Consider the following 22,200-nt stretch of genomic DNA (forward strand, 5'->3'; position numbering starts at 1 on the left):
GAGGAGCAGGGCTGCGCCGAGAGAGAGAGATTAAACCGTGTCTCAAACAGCCCCGAACCTCATCTATATATAGGGGGAGGGGGAGGGGGCGCAGCCCTTAGGGTTCCCACCCCTAAGGGGTGCGGCAGCCCTTAGATGGGAGAGGGGTGGCGGCCAGGGCAAGGGGGAGGGGTGGCGCACCCCTCTGGTGGGCCTAAGGCCCACCTAAGTTAGGGTTCCCCCTCTTTTTCTTTCCCCTGCGCCATGGGCTGATTGGGGAGGCGCACCAGCCCTACTAGGGGCTGGTTTCCACCCCCACTTAGCCCATCTTACCTCTTGGGGTCGCAGCCCCCCTACGGTGGTCCCGGTGGTCCCGGTACGTTACCGGTGGTGCCCGAAACACTTCCGGTGTCCGAAACCATCCGTCCTATATATCAATCTTTACCTCCAGACCATTCCGGAGCTCCTCGTGACGTCCGGGATCTCATCCGGGACTCCGAACAACTTTCGGTAATCTCATATAACAATTCCCTATAACCCTAGCGTCATCGAACCTTAAGTGTGTAGACCCTACGGGTTCGGGAGACAGGCAGACATGACCGAGACACCTCTCTGGCCAATAACCATCAGCGGGGTCTGGATACCCATGGTGGCTCCCACTAGCTCCACGATGATCTCATCGGATGAACCACGATGTCAAGGATTCAATCAATCCCGTATACGATTCCCTTTGTCTGTCGGTATAGAACTTGCCCGAGATTCGATCGTCGGTATACCTATACCTTGTTCAATCTCGTTACCGGTAAGTCTCTTTACTCGTTCCGTAGCACGTCATCGTGTGACTAACTCCTTAGTCACATTGAGCTCATGATGATGTTCTACCGAGTGGGCCCAGAGATACCTCTCCGTCACACGGAGTGACAAATCCCGATCTCGATTCGTGCCAACCCAACAGACACTTTCGGAGGTACCCGTAGTGCACCTTTATAGTCACCCAGTTACGTTGTGACGTTTGATACACCCAAAGCACTCCTACGGTATCCGGGAGTTGCACGATCTCACGGTCGAAGGAAAAGATACTTGACATTAGAAAAGCATTAGCATACGAACAATACGATCTAGTGCTAGGCTTAGGATTGGGTCTTGTCCACCACATCATTCTCCCAATGATGTGATCCCGTTATCAATGACATCCAATATCCATGATCAGGAAACCATGATCATCTATTGACTAACGAGCTAGCTAACTAGAGGCTTGCTAGGGACACTTTGTGATCTATTCATTCACACATGTATTAGTGTTTCCTGTTAATACAATTATAGCATGAACGATAGACGATTATCATGAACAAGGAAATATGATAATAACCATTTTATTATTGCCTCTAGGGCATATTTCCAACAGTCTCCCACTTGCACTAGAGACAATAATCTAGTTACATTGTGATGTATCAAACACCCATAGCATTATGGTGCTGATCATGTTTTGCTCGTGGAAGAGGTTTAGTCAACGGGTCTGCAATATTCAGATCCGTGTGTACTTTACAAATATCTATCACTCCAGTTTGGACATAGTCCTGGATGGAGTTGTAGCGGCGCTTGATGTGCTTCGTCTTCCGGTGAAACCTGGGCTCTTTGGCTATGGCAATGGCTCCAGTGTTATCACAGAAGAGTGTCATAGGACCCGACGCGCTTGGAACCACTCCAAGGTCGGTGATGAGCTCCTTCATCCAAATTCCTTCATGAGCTGCTTCTGAAGCAGCTATGTACTCCGCTTCACGTGTAGATGCTGCCACGACTTCTTGCTTGCTGCTGCACCAGCTCACTGCCCCACCATTCAACACATATACGTATCCGGTTTGTGACTTAGAGTCATCCGGATCTGTGTCGAAGCTAGCATCGACGTAACCCTTTACGACGAGCTCTTCGTCACCTCCATAAATGAGAAACATTTCCTTAGTCCTTTTCAGGTACTTAAGGAAATTCTTGACCGCTGTCCAGTGTTCCGCACTGGGATTACTTTGGTACCTCCCTACCAAGCTTATCGCAAGGTTTATATCAGGTCTGGTACACAGCATGGCATACATTAGAGAGCCCACGGCTGAAGCGTAGGGGACAGAACTCATCTTCTCTCTATCTGCTGCCGTGGTCGGCGACTGAGTCTTACTCAATCTCATACCTTGCAAAACTGGCAAGAACCCTTTCTTTGAGTTTTCCATATTGAACTTCTTCAGTATCTTGTCAAGGTATGTACTTTGCGAAAGACCTATGAGGCGTCTCGATCTATCTCTATAGATCTTGATGCCTAATATGTATGCAGCTTCTCCAAGGTCCTTCATTGAAAAACTCTTGTTCAAATAGGCCTTTATGCTCTCCAACATCTCTATATCATTCCCCATCAATAATATGTCATCCACATATAGTACGAGGAAAGCTACAGAGCTCCCACTCACTTTCTTGTACAGACAGGCTTCTCCGTAAACCTGTATGAACCCAAACGCTTTAATCACCTCATTAAAGCGAATGTTCCAACTCCGAGATGCTTGCACCAGCCCATAGATGGAGCGTTGGAGCTTGCACACTTTGTTAGCACCCTTAGGGTCGACAAAACCTTCTGGTTGCATCATATACAACTCTTCCTTAAGATTCCCGTTAAGGAATGCTGTTTTGACGTCCATTTGCCAAATTTCATAATCATAAAAGGCGGCAATTGCTAACATGATTCGGACTGATTTCAGCTTCGCTACGGGAGAGAAAGTCTCTTCGTAGTCAACTCCTTGAATTTGTCGAAAACCCTTTGCGACAAGTCGAGCTTTGTAAACGGTTACATTACCGTTTGCATCAGTCTTCTTCTTGAAGATCCATTTATTTTCTATGGCTCGCCGGTCATCGGGCAAGTCCACCAAAGTCTATACTTTGTTCTCATACATGGATCCTATCTCGGATTTCATGGCCTCAATCCATTTGTTGGAATCCGGGCCCGCCATCGCTTCTTCATAGTTCGAAGGTTCACCGTTGTCTAACAACATGATTTCCATCACAGGGTTGCCGTACCACTCTGGTGCGGAGCGTACCCTTGTGGACCTTCGCGGTTCAGTAGTAACTTGATCCGAAGCTTCATGATCATCATCATTAACTTCCTCTTCAGTTGGTGTAGGCACCACAGGAACAACTTCTTGCATTGCGCTACTTTCCTGTTCGAGAGGGGGTGTAATTACCTCATCAAGTTCTACCTTCCTCCCACTTACTTCTTTCGAGAGAAACTCTTTCTCTAGAAAGGATCCGTTCTTGGCAACAAAGGTTTTACCTTCGGATCTAAGATAGAAGGTATACCCAATAGTTTCCTTAGGGTATCCTATGAATACGCATTTCTCCGCTTTGGGTTCGAGCTTTTCTGGTTGAAGTTTCTTCACATAAGCATTGCAGCCCCAAACTTTAAGAAACGACAACTTAGGTTTCTTGCCAAACCACAGTTCATACGGTGTCGTCTCAACGGATTTAGACGGTGCCCTATTTAAAGGAATGCTGCAGTTTCTAATGCGTATCCCCAAAATGATAGCGGCAAGTCGGTGAGGGACATCATAGATCGTACCATATCTAATAAGGTGCGATTACGACGTTCAGACACTCCGTTGCGCTGCGGTGTGCCAGGCGGCATTAGTTGTGAAACGATTCCACACTTTCTTAGGTGTGTGCCAAACTCGTGACTCAAATATTCTCCTCCACGATCAGATCGTAGACATTTTATTTTTCTGTCACGTTGATTCTCAACCTCACTCTGAAATTCCTTGAACTTTTCAAACGTCTCAGATTTGTGCTTCATCAAGTAGATATACCCATACCTACTCAAATCATCGGTGAGAGTGAGAACATAACGATAACCACCGCGAGCTTCAACGTTCATTGGACCACACACATCAGTATGTATTATTTCCAATAAGTCGGAGGCTCTCTCCATTATTCCTGAGAATGGAGTCTTAGTCATCTTGCCCATGAGGCACGGTTCGCATGTGTCAAATGATTCAAAGTCAAGAGACTCTAGCAGTCCATCAGTATGGAGCTTCTTCATGCGCTTAACGCCGATATGACCAAGGCGGCAGTGCCACAAGTATGTGGGACTATCATTATCAACTTTGCATCTTTTGGTACTCACACTATGAATATGTGTAACATCACGATCGAGATTCATCAAGAATAAACCATTCACCAGCGGAGCATGACCATAAAACATATCACTCATATAAATAGAACAACCATTATTCTCTGACTTAAATGAGTAGCCGTCTCGCATTAAGCAAGACCCTGATACAATGTTCATGCTTAAAGCTGGTACTAAATAACAATTATTAAGGTTTAAAACTAATCCCGACGGTAGATGTAGAGGTAGCGTGCCGACGGCGATCACATCGACCTTTGAACCATTCCCGACGCGCATTGTCACCTCGTCCTTGGCCAGTCTCCGCTTATTCCGCAGTTCCTGCTTTGAGTTGCAAATGTGAGCAACAGCACCGGTATCAAATACCCAGGAGCTACTACGAGCGCTGGTAAGGTACACATCAATAACATGTATATCATATATACCTTTAACGTTGCCGGCCTTCTTGTCCGCTAAGTATTTGGGGCAGTTCCGCTTCCAGTGACCTTTTCCCTTGCAGTAGAAGCACTCAGTCTCAGGCTTGGGTCCGTTCTTTTTCTTCTTCCCGGCATCTGGCTTACCGGGCGCGGCAACAGCTTTGCCGTCTTTCTTGAAGTTCTTCTTACCCCTGCCTTTCTTGAAACTAGTGGTCTTGTTGACCATCAACACTTGATGCTCCTTCTTGATTTCTACTTCTGCAGACTTGAGCATCGAGTACAACTCGGGAATGGTTTTCTCCATCCCTTGCATGTTGTAGTTAAGCACAAAGCCTTTGTAGCTTGGTGGGAGAGACTGGAGGATTCTGTCAATGATAGCATCATCCGGAAGTTCGACTCCGAGTGAAGTCAGACGACCGTGTAACCCAGACATTTTGAGTATGTGCTCACTGACAGAACTGTTCTCCTCCATCTTACAGCTGAAGAACTTGTCGGAGACTTCATATCTCTCGACACGGGCATGAGCTTGAAAAACTAGCTTCAGCTCTTGGAACATCTCATATGCCCCGTGTTGCTCAAAACGTCTTTGGAGCCCCGTTTCTAAACTGTATAACATGCCACACCTGACCAGAGAGTAGTCATCACTCCGTGCTTGCCAGACGTTTAGGACGTCCTGGGCTGCTGCGGGAGCGGGAGGGTCACCTAGCGGCGCATTAAGGACATAAGCCTTTTTAGCTGCTTCAAGGATGAGCTTCAGGTTGCGAACCCAGTCCGCATAGTTGCTACCATCATCTTTCAGCTTGTTTTTCTCTAGGAATGCGTTGAAGTTGAGGTTGACGCTGGACATCTACAATATTTATAAAGACAACTTTTAGACTAAGTTCATGACAATTAAGTTCATTTAATCAAATTAAGTATGAACTCCCACTTAAATCGACATCCCTCTAGTCATCTAAGTGATACATGATCCATGTTGACTAACCCGTGTCCGATCATCACGTGAGACGGACTACTCACCATGGTGAGCAACTTCATGCTGATCGTATTCAACCATACGACTCATGTTCGACCTTTCGGTCTCTTGTATTCGAGGTCATGTCTGTACATGCTAAGCTCGTCGAGTCAACCTAAGTGTTTCGCGTGTGTAAATCTGGCTTACACCCGTTGTATGCGAACGTTAGAATCTATCACACCCGATCATCACGTGGTGCTTCGAGACAACGAACCTTCGCAACGGTGCACACTTAGGGGAATACGTTCTCAAAATTTTAGGAGGGATCATCTTATTATGCTACCGTCGTTCTAAGCAATAAGATGTAAAACATGATAAACATCACAATGCAATCATATAGTGACATGATATGGCCATTATCATCTTTGCTCTTTCGATCTCCATCTTCAGGCATTGCATGATCATCATCGTCACCGGCGTGACACCATGATCTCCATCATCATGATCTCCATCATCGTGTCTCCGTGAAGTCGTCACGCCAACTACTACTATCACTACTACTATGGCTAACCGTTAGCAAGGAAGTAAAAGTAGTAAGCACATGGCGTTGCATCTCATACAATAAATTAAGACAACTCCTATGGCTCCTGCCGGTTGTCATACTCATCGACATGCAAGTCGTGAAACCTATTACAATAACATGATCATCTCATACATCATACATGCAACATCACAACTTTGGCCATATCACATCACATGTCAAACCCTGCAAAAACAAGTTAGACGTCCTCTAATTGTTGTTGCAAGTTTTACGTGGCTGATTTGGGTTTCTAGCAAGAACGCCTTCTTACCTACGTGACAGCCACAACGATGATATGCCAAAGCTATTTACCCTTCATAAGGACCCTTTTCATCAAATCCAATCCGACTAGAGTAGGAGAGACAGACATCCGCTAGCCACCTTTATGCACGATGTGCATGTCTGTCGGTGGAACCAGTCTCACGTAAGCGTACGTGTAAGGTCGGTCCGGGCCGCTTCATCCCACAATACCGCCGGAAAATAATAAGACTAGTAACGGCAAGCAAATTGACAAACCATCGCCCACAACTTTTGTGTTCTACTCGTGCATAGAATCTACGCATAGAAAACCTGGCTCTGATACCACTGTTGGGTTACGTAGCATAAATTCAAAAAATTTCCTACGCATGTTCAGATCTTCCTATGGAGAGACCAGCAACGAGAGAGGGGTAAGAGCATCTTCGTACCTTTGAAGATCCCTAAGCGGAAGCGTTGCTAGAACGCGGTTGATGGAGTCGTACTCACAGCGATTCCGATCTAGTGTCGAACAACGGCACCTTCGCGTTCAACACACGTGCAGCCCGGTGACGTCTCCCGCACCTTGATCCAGCAAGGAGGAGGGAGAGGTTGGGGAAGAAGACCAGCAACACGACGGCGTGGTGTTGGTGGAGAGACGAGGTCTCCCGGCAGGGCTTCGCCAAGCGCCGGCGGAGAGGAGGAGGGAGAGGAGCAGGGCTGCGCCGAGAGAGAGAGATTAAACCGTGTCTCAAACAGCCCCGAACCTCATCTATATATAGGGGGAGGGTGAGGGGGCGCAGCCCTTAGGGTTCCCACCCCTAAGGGGTGCGGCAGCCCTTAGATGGGAGAGGGGTGGCGGCCAGGGCAAGGGGGAGGGGTGGCGCACCCCTCTGGTGGGCCTAAGGCCCACCTAAGTTAGGGTTCCCCCCTCTTTTTCTTTCCCCTGCGCCATGGGCTGATTGGGGAGGCGCACCAGCCCTACTAGGGGCTGGTTCCCACCCCCACTTAGCCCATCTTACCTCTTGGGGTCGCAGCCCCCCTTCGGTGGTCCCCCGGGACCACCTCCGGTGGTCCCGGTGGTCCCGGTGGTCCCGGTACGTTACCGGTGGTGCCCGAAACACTTCCGGTGTCCGAAACCATCCGTCCTATATATCAATCTTTACCTCCGGACCATTCTGGAGCTCCTCGTGACGTCCGGGATCTCATCCGGGACTCCGAACAACTTTCGGTAATCTCATATAACAATTCCCTATAACCCTAGCGTCATCGAACCTTAAGTGTGTAGACCCTACGGGTTCGGGAGACAGGCAGACATGACCGAGACACCTCTCTGGCCAATAACCATCAGCGGGGTCTGGATACCCATGGTGGCTCCCACTAGCTCCACGATGATCTCATCGGATGAACCACGATGTCAAGGATTCAATCAATCCCGTATACGATTCCCTTTGTCTGTCGGTATAGAACTTGCCCGAGATTCGATCGTCGGTATACCTATACCTTGTTCAATCTCGTTACCGGTAAGTCTCTTTACTCGTTCCGTAGCACGTCATCGTGTGACTAACTCCTTAGTCACATTGAGCTCATGATGATGTTCTACCGAGTGGGCCCAGAGATACCTCTCCGTCACACGGAGTGACAAATCCCGATCTCGATTCGTGCCAACCCAACAAACACTTTCGGAGGTACCCGTAGTGCACCTTTATAGTCACCCAGTTACGTTGTGACGTTTGATACACCCAAAGCACTCCTACGGTATCCGGGAGTTGCACGATCTCACGGTCGAAGGAAAAGATACTTGACATTAGAAAAGCATTAGCATACGAACAATACGATCTAGTGCTAGGCTTAGGATTGGGTCTTGTCCACCACATCATTCTCCCAATGATGTGATCCCGTTATCAATGACATCCAATATCCATGATCAGGAAACCATGATCATCTATTGACTAACGAGCTAGCTAACTAGAGGCTTGCTAGGGACACTTTGTGATCTATTCATTCACACATGTATTAGTGTTTCCTGTTAATACAATTATAGCATGAACGATAGACGATTATCATGAACAAGGAAATATGATAATAACCATTTTATTATTGCCTCTAGGGCATATTTCCAACAAATACAACATCACACATAAGCCTTGCAAGCAATGTAACTTAGTGTAAGTTGCGGGATCTTGTATTACGGAACGAGTAAAGAGACTTGCCGGTAAACGAGATTGAAATAGGTATGCGGATACTGACGATCGAATCTCGGGCAAGTAACATACCAAAGGACAAAGGGAATAACATACGGGATTATACGAATCCTTGGCACTGAGGTTCAAACGATAAGATCTTCGTAGAATATGTAGGATCCAATATGGGCATCCAGGTCCCGCTATTGGATATTGACCGAGGAGTCTCTCGGGTTATGTCTACATAGTTCTCGAACCCGCAGGGTCTGCACACTTAAGGTTCGACGTTGTTTTATGCGTATTTGAGTTATATGGTTGGTTACCGAATGTTGTTCGGAGTCCCGGATGAGATCACGGACGTCACGAGGGTTTCCGGAATGGTCCGGAAACGAAGATTGATATATAGGATGACCTCATTTGATTACCGGAAGGTTTTCGGAGTTACCGGGAATGTACCGGGAATGACGAATGGGTTCCGGGAGTTCACCGGAGGGGGGCAACCCACTCCGGGGAAGCCCATAGGCATTTGGGGGGGTCACACCAGCCCTTAGTGGGCTGGTGGGACAGCCTACCAATCCCCTATGCGCCAAGAAAGAAAAAATCAAAGGAAAGAAAAAAAAAGGAAGAAGTGGGAAGGGGGAAGGACTCCCTCCCACCAAACCAAGTAGCACTCGGTTTGGGGGGGGAGAGTCCTCCCCCCTGGCTCGGCCGACCCCTTGGGGATCCCTTGGACCCCAAGGCAAGGTCCCCCTCCCTCCTCCTATATATATGGGGCTTTTAGGGCAGATTTGAGACGACTTTCTCACGGCTGCCCGACCACATACCTCCATAGTTTTTCCTCTAGATCGTGTTTTTGCGGAGCTCGGGCGGAGCCCTGCTGAGACAAGATCATCACCAACCTCCGGAGCGCCGTCACGCTGCCGGAGAACTCTTCTACCTCTCCGTCTCTCTTGCTGGATCAAGAAGGCCGAGATCATCGTCGAGCTGTACGTGTGCTGAACGCGGAGGTGCCGTCCGTTCGGTACTAGATCGTGGGACTGATCGCGGGATTGTTCGCGGGGCGGATCGAGGGACGTGAGGACGTTCCACTACATCAACCGCGTTCTCTAACGCTTCTGCTGTGCGATCTACAAGGGTACGTAGATCACTCATCCCCTCTCGTAGATGTACATCACCATGATAGGTATTCGTGCGCGTAGGAAAATTTTTGTTTCCCATGCGACGTTCCCCAACAGTGGCATCATGAGCTAGGTTCATGCGTAGATGTCTTCTCGAGTAGAACACAAAAGGTTTTGTGGGCGGTGATGTGCGTTTTGCTGCCCTCCTTAGTCTTTTCTTGATTCCGCGGTATTGTTGGATCGAAGTGGCTTGGACCGACATTACTCGTACGCTTACGAGAGACTGGTTTCATCGTTACGAGTAACCCCCTTTGCTCAAAGATGACTGGCAAGTGACGGTTTCTCCAACTTTAGTTGAATCGGATTTGACCAAGGAGGTCCTTGGATGAGGTTAAATAGCAACTCATATATCTCCGTTGTGGTGTTTGCGTAAGTAAGATGCGATCCTACTAGATACCCTTGGTCACCACGTAAAACATGCAACAACAAAATTAGAGGACGTCTAACTTGTTTTTGCAGGGTATGATTGTGATGTGATATGGCCAATAATGTGATGTGATATATTGGATGTATGAGATGATCATGTTGTAATAGAAATATCGACTTGCACGTCGATGGTACGGCAACCGGCAGGAGCCATAGGGTTGTCTTTATACTAACAAGTTTGTGCTTGCAGATGCGTTTACTATTTTGCTAGGATGTAGCTTTAGTAGTAATAGCATAAGTAGCACGACAACCCCGATGGCAACACGTTGATGGATGATCATGGTGTGGCGCCGGTGACAAGAAGATCGTGCCGGTGCTTTGGTGATGGAGATCAAGAAGCACGTGATGACGGCCATATCATGTCACTTATGAATTGCATGTGATGTTAATCCTTTTATGCACCTTATTTTGCTTAGAACGACGGTAGCATTATGAGGTGATCTCTCACTAAAATTTCAAGACGAAATTGTGTTCTCCCCAACTGTGCACCATTGCTACAGTTCGTCGTTTCGAGACACCACGTGATGATCGGGTGTGATAGACTCAACGCTCACATACAACGGGTGCAAAACAGTTGCGCACGCGGAACACTCGGTTTAAGCTTGACGAGCCTAGCATGTGCAGACATGGCCTCGAAACACATGAGACCGAAAGGTCGATCATGAATCATATAGATGATATGATTAGCATAGGGATGCTTACCACTGAAACTACTCCCGACTCACGTGATGATCGGACTTGGGATAGTGTAGGTGGATCATGAACCACTCAAATGACTAGAGAGATGTACTTTTTGAGTGGGAGTTTAGCGAATAATTTGATTAAGTTAAACTCTAATTATCTTGAACATAGTCTAAGTCCACTTTGAATATATTTTTGTTGTAGATCATGGCTCACGCGACAGTCATCCTGAATTTTAATACGTTCCTAGAGAAAGCTAAGTTGAAAGATGATGGAAGCAACTTTGTAGACTGGGCTCGTAATCTTAAGCTAATCTTACAAGCTGGAAAGAAGGATTATGTCCTTAATGCTGCGCTAGGAGATGAACCACCCGCTACGGCTGATCAGGATGTTAAGAACGCTTGGTTAGCGCGTAAGGAGGACTACTCAATAGTTCAATGTGCAGTCTTGTATGGCTTAGAACCGGGACTTCAACGTCGCTTTGAGCGTCATGGAGCATTTGAGATGTTCCAGGAGTTGAAGTTCATCTTTCAGAAGAACGCCCGGATCGAGAGGTATGAGACCTCCGATAAATTCTATGCTTGCAAAATGGAGGAAAACTCGTCTGTCAGTGAACATGTGCTCAAAATGTCTGGGTACTCAAACCGTCTAGCTGAACTGGGGATTGAACTCCCGCAAGAAGCTATCACTGACAGAATCCTCCAATCACTACCGCCAAGCTATAAAAGCTTTGTGTTGAACTACAACATGCAAGGGATGAACAAGTCTCCCGGCGAGTTGTTTGCGATGCTGAAAGTCGCAGAGTCTGAACTCCGTAAAGAACATCAAGTGTTGATGGTGAGCAAGACCACTAGTTTCAAGAGAAACGGCAAAGGCAAGAAGGGCAATTCGAAGAAGAGCGGCAAGCCTGTTGCCAATCCACCGAAGAAACCGAAGGCTGGACCTAAGCCTGAAACAGAGTGCTTCTATTGCAAGGGTATGGGTCGCTGGAAGCGCAATTGCCCCAAGTATCTGGCAGATAAGAAGGCGGGCAAAGAAAAATCAGGTATATTTGATATACATGTTATTGATGTGTACTTAACCAGCTCTCGTAGTAGTGCCTGGGTATTCGATACCGGTTCTGTTGCTCACATTTGCAACTCGAAGCAGGAACTGCGGAATAGACGGAGGCTGGCGAAAGACGAAGTGACGATGCGCGTAGGAAACGGTTCCAAGGTTGATGCAATCGTCGTCGGCACCATGTCACTTCAACTACCATCGGGATTAGTGATGAACTTAAATCATTGTTATTTAGTGCCTGCGTTGAGCATGAACATTATATCTGGATCTTGTTTATTGCGAGACGGTTACTCTTTTAAGTCTGAGAATAATGGTTGTTCTATTTCTATGAGTAACATCTTTTATGGTCATGCACCGAATGTAAGAGGATTGTTCATATTGAATCTCGATAGCGATACGCATATACATAACATTGAGACCAAAAGAGTTAGAGTAAACAATGATAGCGCCATATTTTTGTGGCACTGCCGCTTGGGTCATATTGGTGTAAAGCGCATGAAGAAACTCCATGCTAATGGACTTTTGGAGTCACTTGACTTTGATTCACTTGACACGTGCGAACCATGCCTCATGGGCAAGATGACTAAAACTCCGTTCTCCGGAACAATGGAGCGTGCAAGTGACTTATTGGAAATCATACATACCGATGTGTGTGGTCCGATGAGCGTGGAGGCACGCGGCGGATATCGTTATTTTCTCACCTTCACTGACGATTTGAGTAGATATGGTTATGTCTACTTAATGAAGCACAAGTCTGAAACATTTGAAAAGTTCAAGCAATTTCAGAGTGAAGTAGAAAATCATCGTAACAAGAAGATCAAGTTCCTACGGTCTGATCGTGGGGGTGAATATCTGAGTTTCGAGTTTGGTACTCACTTAAGACAATGTGGAATTGTTTCGCAGTTAACACCGCCTAGAACACCACAGCGTAATGGTGTGTCCGAACGTCGTAATCGTACTTTGTTAGAGATGGTGCGATCTATGATGTCTCTTACTGATTTGCCGTTATCATTTTGGCGTCATGCATTAGAAACAGCTGCATTCACTTTAAATAGGGCACCATCAAAATCCGTTGAGACGACACCATACGAACTGTGGTATGGCAAAAGACCAAAGTTGTCGTTTCTTAAAGTTTGGGGATGTGATGCTTATGTCAAAAAGCTTCAGCCTGAAAAGCTGGAACCCAAAGCGGAAAGGTGCATCTTCATAGGTTACCCAAAGGAGACAGTTGGGTACACCTTCTATCTCAAATCCGAGGGCAAAGTGTTTGTTGCTAAAAACGGAACTTTTCTCGAGAAAGAGTTTCTCTCGAGAGAATTGAGTGGGAGGAAGATAGAACTTGACGAGGTTGTCGAACCTCTCATCCCTCTGGATGGTGGCGCAGGGCAAGGGGAAACCTCTGTCGTTGCGACGCCGGTTGAGGAGGAAGTTAATGATGATGATCATGAAACTCCAGTTCAAGTTTCTGTTGAACCACGCAGGTCGACGAGATCACGCGCTGCTCCAGAGTGGTACGGTAATCCCGTCTTGTCAATCATGTTGTTAGACAACAATGAACCTGCAAATTATGAAGAAGCAATGGTGGGCCCAGATTCCAACAAATGGCTAGAAGCCATGAAATCCAAGATAGGATCCATGTATGAGAACAAAGTGTGGACTTTGGAGATACTACCTGAAGGCCGCAAGGCTATTCAGAACAAATGGATCTTTAAGAAGAAGACGGACGCTGACGGTAATGTGACCGTTTATAAAGCTCGACTTGTGGCAAAGGGTTTTTCACAAGTTCCAGGAATTGACTACGATGAGACTTTCTCTCCCGTAGTGATGCTTAAGTCCGTCAGAATCATGTTAGCAATAGCTGCATTTTTCGATTATGAAATCTGGCAGATGGATGTCAAGACGGCGTTCCTTAACGGTTTCCTTAAGGAAGAGTTGTATATGATGCAACCCGAAGGTTTTGTCGATCCTAAAAATGCTGACAAGGTGTGCAAGCTCCAGTGATCCATTTATGGACTGGTGCAAGCATCTCGGAGTTGGAACAAACGCTTTGATGAGGTGATCAAAGCATTTGGGTTTATACAAGTGATTGGAGAATCTTGTATTTACAAGAAAGTGAGTGGGAGCTCTGTGGCGTTTCTAATATTATATGTGGATGACATATTGCTGATTGGAAACAACGTAGAGCTTTTGGAGAGCATAAAAGGTTACTTGAATAAAAGTTTCTCTATGAAGGACCTAGGAGAAGCTTCTTACATTCTAGGCATTAAGATCTATAGGGATAGATCAAAACGCCTGATAGGACTTTCACAAAGCACATACCTTGATAAAGTTTTGAAGAGGTTCAAAATGGAACAGTCCAAGAAAGGGTTCTTGCCAGTGTTACAAGGTACGAGATTGAGTAAGACTCAGTGCCCAGCAACTGATGAAGATAGAGAGCATATGCGCTCCGTTCCCTATGCTTCAGCCATAGGCTCTATCATGTATGCGATGCTGTGCGCTAGACCGGATGTTAGCCTGGCCATAAGTATGGCAGGCAGGTTCCAGAGTAATCCAGAAGTGGATCACTGGACAGCGGTCAAGAATATCCTAAAGTACCTGAAAAGGACTAAGGAGATGTTTCTCGTGTATGGAGGTGACGAAGAGCTCGCCGTAAAAGGTTACGTCGATGCAAGCTTTGACACAGATCCGGACGACTCTAAGTCGCAAACCGGATACGTATTTATTCTTAATGGGGGTGCAGTAAGCTGGTGCAGTTCCAAGCAAAGCGTCGTAGCAGATTCTACATGTGAAGCGGAATACATGGCTGCCTCGGAGGCGGCTAAGGAGGGTGTCTGGATGAAGCAGTTCATGACGGATCTTGGAGTGGTGCCAAGTGCACTGGATCCAATAACCTTGTTCTGTGACAACACTGGTGCCATTGCCTTAGCAAAGGAACCAAGGTTTCACAAGAAGATCAGACACATCAAACGACGCTTCAACCTCATCCGCGACTACGTCGAGGAGGAGGACGTAAATATATGCAAAGTGCACACGGATCTGAATGTAGCAGACCCGCTGACTAAGCCTCTTCCACGGCCAAAACATGATCGACACCAGAACTGTATGGGTGTTAGATTTATTACAATGTAATTCACATGGTGATGTGAGGGCTAGATTATTGACTCTAGTGCAAGTGGGAGACTGTTGGAATTATGCCCTAGAGGCAATAATAAATGTATAGTTATTATTATAATTCCTGTATCAAGATAATAGTTTATTATCCATGCTATAATTGTATTGAATGAAGACTCATTTACATGTGTGGATACATAGACAAAACACCGTCCCTAGCATGCCTCTAGTTGGCTAGCCAGTTGATCGATGATAGTCAGTGTCTTCTGATTATGAACAAGGTGTTGTTGCTTGATAACTGGATCACGTCATTGGGAGAATCACGTGATGGACTAGACTCAAACTAATAGACGTAGCATGTTGATCGTGTCATTTTGTTGCTACTGTTTTCTGCGTGTCAAGTATTTATTCCTATGACCATGAGATCATATAACTCACTGACACCGGAGGAATGCTTTGTGTGTATCAAACGTCGCAACGTAACTGGGTGACTATAAAGATGCTCTACAGGTATCTCCGAAGGTGTTAGTTGAGTTAGTATGGATCAAGACTGGGATTTGTCACTCCGTGTGACGGAGAGGTATCTCGGGGCCCACTCGGTAATACAACATCACACATAAGCCTTGCAAGCAATGTAACTTAGTGTAAGTTCGGGATCTTGTATTACGGAACGAGTAAAGAGACTTGCCGGTAAACGAGATTGAAATAGGTATGCGGATACTGACGATCGAATCTCGGGCAAGTAACATACCAAAGGACAAAGGGAATAACATACGGGATTATACGAATCCTTGGCACTGAGGTTCAAACGATAAGATCTTCGTAGAATATGTAGGATCCAATATGGGCATCCAGGTCCCGCTATTGGATATTGACCGAGGAGTCTCTCGGGTCATGTCTACATAGTTCTCGAACCCGCAGGGTCTGCACACTTAAGGTTCGACGTTGTTTTATGCGTATTTGAGTTATATGGTTGGTTACCGAATGTTGTTCGGAGTCCCGGATGAGATCACGGACGTCACGAGGGTTTCCGGAATGGTCCGGAAACGAAGATTGATATATAGGATGACCTCATTTGATTACCGGAAGGTTTTCGGAGTTACCGGGAATGTACCGGGAATGACGAATGGGTTCCGGGAGTTCACCGGAGGGGGGCAACCCACTCCGGGGAAGCCCATAGGCATTTGGGGGGGTCACACCAGCCCTTAGTGGACTGGTGGGACAGCCCACCAATCCCCTATGCGCCAAGAAATAAAAAATCAAAGGAAAGAAAAAAAAAAGGAAGAAGTGGGAAGGGGGAAGGACTCCCTCCCACCAAACCAAGTAGGACTCGGTTTGGGGGGGGGAGAGTCCTCCCCCCTGGCTCGGCCGACCCCTTGGGGATCCCTTGGACCCCAAGGCAAGGTCCCCCTCCCTCCTCCTATATATATGGGGCTTTTAGGGCAGATTTGAGACGACTTTCTCACGGCTGCCCGACCACATACCTCCATAGTTTTTCCTCTAGATCGTGTTTTTGCGGAGCTCGGGCGGAGCCCTGCTGAGACAAGATCATCACCAACCTCCGGAGCGCCGTCACGCTGCCGGAGAACTCTTCTACCTCTCCGTCTCTCTTGCTGGATCAAGAAGGCCGAGATCATCGTCGAGCTGTACGTGTGCTGAACGCGGAGGTGCCGTCCGTTCGGTACTAGATCGTGGGACTGATCGCGGGATTGTTCGCGGGGCGTATCGAGGGACGTGAGGACGTTCCACTACATCAACCGCGTTCTCTAACGCTTCTGCTGTGCGATCTACAAGGGTACGTAGATCACTCATCCCCTCTCGTAGATGGACATCACCATGATAGGTATTCGTGCGCGTAGGAAAATTTTTGTTTCCCATGCGACGTTCCCCAACAGATCCCCAGATCGGAAAGGACCGCATCTTAGTCGTTACAGTATGCTTCTCCAGATGCTGATTACTGGAAAGCTGCGGTCCGTAGCTAGATGGATTCCATCATGGCTAATGGGACATGGGAAATTTCTGATCGTCCATATGGTTGCAAACCATTGGGATGCAAGTAGGTGTTCAAAAAGAAGCTTAGGCCCGATGGTATGATTGAAAAGTACAAGGCTAGGCTTGTGGACAAGGGCTATGCCCAGAAAGAAGAAGAAGATTTCTTCGATACTTATTCACCCATGGCTAGACTGACCACCATTCGAGTACTACTCTCATTGGCGGCCTCTCATGGTCTTCTCGTTCATCAAATGAATGTTAAGACGGCTTTCCTGAATGGAGAGCTAAATGAGGAAATCTATATGCAACAGCCAGATGGCTTTCTGATAAAAGGTCAGGAAGGAAAGGTGTGTAAGTTGCTGAAATCTTTATATGGCCTGAGACAAGCACCTAAGCAATGGCATGAGAAGTTTAATACAACTCTGACATCTGTTGGCTTCGTTGTTAATGAAGTTGACAAATGTGTATACTATCGCCATGGTGGGGGCGAAGGAGTTATATTGTGCTTGTATGTTGATGACATACTGATATTTGGAACCAACCTCAAAGTAATTGAGGAGGTTAAGTATTTTCTGTCACAAAACTTTGAGATGAAGGACCTTGGGGTGGCTGATGTTATCTTGAACATCAAGCTTCTGAGAGATAATGAGGGTGGGATTACACTTCTGCAATCCCACTATGTTGAGAAGATTTTGAGTCTCTTTGGATATTCAGACTGCAAAATTTCTCAAACACCATATGATCCTAGTGTGCTTATTCGAAAGTTTAAAGGCACAGCTATAGATCAATTGAGATTCTCTCAAATTATCGGTTCGCTTATGTACCTACCTAGCGCAACGAGGCCTGACATCGCGTTTGCTGTGAGCAAACTTAGCCGGTTTGTTGCAAACCCGGGCGATGTTCATTGGCGTGCTGTTGAAAGAATTATGCGTTACTTGAAAGGTACTGTTAACCACGGACTTCACTATACGGGATAGCCATCGGTACTTGAAGGGTATAGTGATGCGAATTGGATCTCTGATGCTGATGAGATGAAGGCCACTACTGGGTATATGTTTACTCTCGGGATGGTGTTGTTTCCTGGAAGTCTTGCAAGCAAACGATCTTAACGAGATCGACAATGGAAGCAGAATTAACAGCATTAGACACATCTGGTGTCAAAGCATAATTTCTTTGGGATCTCTTGGTGAACTTACCTGTGGTTGAGAAGCCGGTTCCGGCTATCCTTATGAATTGCGATAATCAAACAGTTATTGTTAAAGTGAAGAGTTCAAAGGATAATATGAAGTCCAACAAACATATAAGAATGAGATTGAAGTCTGTCAGACGTTTGAGAAACTCCGGAGTGATAGCGTTGGCTTACATCCAAACGGCTAAGAATCTGACAGATCCCTTTACTAAAGGGCTATCACGTGTTGTGATAGATAGTGCGTCGAGGGAGATGGGTATGAGACCCACATGACTTGCCATGGCAGTAACCCAACCTATATGATCGGAGATCCCGTGAAGTAGGACCTGGGAAAACAAGCCAGTGGTGAACTGAGGAGAGTAACTTTACTAACCCACTCCGTTGGAGATGCAATACTCTCGGGTACTGTATGGTAGGATGACTATTGTCTTAATGTGTTCTAAAGCTTATGTGTAAGCAAGATGATGTCCTACAGAGCGATCTTTGGAGGAACACACCTATATGAGTCTGACTACTGGTCACAGTCTATGAGATTGGGGTGATCTCTAGTAAACTCATGAATAGGCCAGGAGTATGACCTATATGCTCCACCCGAGGGGTCAGTCTTCGGTAGCCTAGTACTAGTAAGACTTGTGGTGAAGCTTCTTTACGCCAAACTGACAATTCAAGGCATAGTCCATTGTTCAGTTGTAAAGGGGTGTAGCTACTTGCTCTAGGTGAAGCTCAACCTTAACACGTCTTCACTGAAATGTTGGTATATTAAAACAGTGATTGAAACGAGGGAACACGATGTGCCCTTGAGATCTGGTGGGGGGTTGTTGAAATTAATAGTGGGCCTTAGGCCCATAAGAGAATTTCAGAAAAATCTCCAAGGGCCCATGTAGGTCGTGGCATGACAAGGTGGTGGTGGAAAGTTTAGTCCCACCCCGCTAGTGGAGAAGAAATTGGATCCCTTTATAAGGGTCTCTCTTCCACATGCTATTGGAGAGTGAGAAGAGAAGATGCCCTCGCGCACTCCTCCTCCGCCGCCCGCCTCGCCACGCCTCGTCACGACGCGACGTGGGCTGCGGGAATGAGCCGAGCTCATACCTACGCGCTTATTTTTGTCAGTCAGGAACGGAGAATACGTAACGGACACGGCACGATCCGAGACGTCGGATCGTGGGCTGTTACCGACTCGGACGTGGGTTCAGCCCACGTCTCTCCACCCGGCCACCTATATAAGCAGGGCTAACGCCAACCCTAGTCGTCACGAGAATCAGATCACATCTGCCTCACGCGTTCGTTCCTTTGCTTCTGCTGCCGCCGGCGACTCCGTCCCGTTTACCGCATACACGATCGACGGGAGGGCAGGCCTCCAAAACCCCGCCTCTCCGGTTCCTGTACGGGAGAGGAGCGATTAGGTTTTTGGGGAGCGATCACGCGACTGCTCGCCTCCGTCCGTCTGCTTCGTCTACGTCCGCGTCGCCCTCGTCATCGCCATGTCTTCACCATACGAGCCCGATCATCTCGCCCTTGAAGCTGAGAAGAAGAGGGCAGAGGATGCTGCTGCTACGGCCGCATCCACCGCCAACGCTGCTGCTACGGCCAACTGGCCTATTGGAGGATATAACTCGTTTATCCTCATGCTCGTTTTGATCCTAGCAGTACTACTTGCAAGCATAGATGTATCAACTATATGCGTAGTATGTGCTAGATTAGTTCATGATCAGTATATCATTAGTCTAGTCAATGTCATGCTAGTTATTATCTCATGGATTAATACACTCGGAAAATTGTCTATTTACTCAACACCAACGACAGATGTGAATAACTTTGTTCCACGATTCAGTTCGAACTACAGAGGAAACAGAGAACTAAAGAAGTCGCGACCACATCAAGCAGTTGGAGTCTGCGGGAAGACTAATGATATCCCCTCCCCCTCCCGTCGTTGCATCCCCTCCCCCTCCTCCCATCGCTGCCCCTCCCCCTCCCCTCCCTACCTCTGCCCAGGCAGTCGCCCTTCCTCTCCCCTCCCGTCGTTGCCCCTCCACCTCCCCCTCCCGTCGCCAGATCTGGTGCAGGGCCCCTTCCTCTCCCCCTCCCGTCGTTGGACAGGGAGCTCGGCCGGAGAGGATCTTACCTTGGACGGCGGCCGGAGAACAAACGCGACGAGCTCCTCCGATCCTTCCTCCGGCGGGCGCGGGACGAAGCAGCCTGTGCTTTTCACGAGCGTGGCTTCGTCGTGTTTACTTCCACGCCTGGTACCGTCGTGGCCTGGGCGTGGATGTTTTACACCCCTTTTACACGAGTCACTGAAGGTAAAAAACTATTGGCATGATATATATTTGGCATACACGTCCATATACACCTTCCACTAGAGATGCTCTTACATCAGATCTTTCGGGTAGCCCCCTGGCACGCTAGGACTGCCCCTTGTGTCCGCCCATCCTCCGCCGCACCCATCAGATCTAATATACTTACATCAGATCTGATACTCCCTCCGTCTTAAAATTCTTGTCTTAGATTTGTTTAGTTATGAATGTATCTAGTCACGTTTTAGTATTTAAATACATCCATTCCTAAACAAACTTAAGACAAGAATTTTGGGACCGAGGGATTATGTTTTTATAATATTAGCACATCATCTAAGCATACGCCTTACATCAGATCTCTGTCACGCTAGGAGCCCTTGTGTCCGCCCATCCTCCGCCGCACCCATGGCGCTGCGGCGCCTTGCCCGCCGCCTCGCGCCGGCCCCGTTCCCGCCCCGGCTCCTCCCACTCCCCGCCCCCGGCCACCGCCGACTCTTCTCCACCCGGGAAAAGGAGCCGCCGCACTTCATGGCCGAGTACCTCGTCACTACCTGCGGCCTCTCGCCGGCGGCGGCCGCCAAGGCCGCCCCGCGGTTCGCGCACCTGACCTCCCCGGAGCGGCCCGACGCTGTTCTCGCCTTCCTCCACTCGCAGGGCCTGGGCAAGGCGCAGGTGCGCGCGATCGTGGCCCGGAAGCCGGCGCTGCTCCTCAGCGACGTGGACGCCACGCTCTCCCCCAAGTTCACCGCCATGCGCGCGCTCGGCCTGCGCCGCGCGGACTCCGCGCGGCTCTTCGCGCTCTTCCCGGCGGCGCTCACCTACGGCGTCCAGTCCAACCTGCTCCCGCGGGTCCTCTTCTGGCTCGACCTCCTCGGGTCCACCACCTTGCTGATGAAATGGCTGGCCAAGACGTGGCTGCTCAAGTACTCGGTGGACCTGCTCCTGCGGAACCTCGCCGCGCTCCGCCGCCTCGGCGTGCCGGACGGCCGCCTCACGGCCGCCGTGCGCCTGCGGCCGACGCTCATCATGCAGTCGCCGGACAAGCTCCGGGCGCTGGTCGGCCGCGTGGAGGAGGCGTGCGGCGGGGTGCCGCCCAGCCCCGGGATGTACACGTGGTGCCTCTTCGCGCTGCACAACGTCGGCGACCGCGCCTTCCGGGCCAAGAAGGCGGCCGTGACGCGCGCCCTCGGGTGCACGGACGAGGAGTTCGCCGGCATGTTCCGGCGCGCGCCGTGCTTCGTGTTCGCACCCGAGGCTCTGCTGCGGCGCAAGGTGGAGTTCCTGAGGGCCACCGTCGGGTGCAGCGCCGGGAGCATCGTCAGGAACCCCCTGCTGCTGACGCTGAGCCTCGACGAGCGGATGGCGCCGCGGTGCCGCGCCGTCGAGGCCCTGCGGTCCAGGGGCGTGGACATCGGGAAGGTGAACATGGTGGGCATAGTGAGACTGCCGGAGGCCATTTTTGTGGAGAGGTACATTCTCAAATACAAGGGAGATGTGCCTGAACTCCTCGATCTGTATCCTCAGGCTCGAGTGAAGGGCAGAACATAAAACAGGGCATTTCGTTCTGCCACCATGTTTATGTTATCACCATTTCGTTCTGCCACCATGTTTAGGCCAGAACTTGTGCCCAGCCATTTCATTAACATCATATACATATCTGATCTGATCCATCGTTCTGCATTTTGTGTGGAGTTTGCAACATAGACCGAGTTACAAATACAATTATGCAACTATATTAACTGGCAGTGGCATTCATCTGAATTTCCAAAT

The 22,200-nt window shown here is 48.3% G+C and overlaps 1 protein-coding gene across 1 annotated transcript; it reads left to right on the top strand.

Moving 5' to 3' along the window:
* Positions 1 to 20,788: 20,788 nt before the first annotated feature.
* Positions 20,789 to 22,175, top strand: LOC123428220. Its single transcript, XM_045112407.1, has one exon. The coding sequence runs from the start codon at positions 20,836 to 20,838 to the stop codon at positions 21,976 to 21,978; it is 1,143 nt and encodes a 380-aa protein (XP_044968342.1). The 5' UTR covers positions 20,789 to 20,835; the 3' UTR covers positions 21,979 to 22,175.
* The last annotated feature ends 25 nt before the right edge of the window (positions 22,176 to 22,200 follow it).

This window comes from Hordeum vulgare, chromosome 2H (assembly GCF_904849725.1).
Source record: "Hordeum vulgare subsp. vulgare chromosome 2H, MorexV3_pseudomolecules_assembly, whole genome shotgun sequence".
Classification (NCBI taxonomy): domain Eukaryota; kingdom Viridiplantae; phylum Streptophyta; class Magnoliopsida; order Poales; family Poaceae; genus Hordeum; species Hordeum vulgare.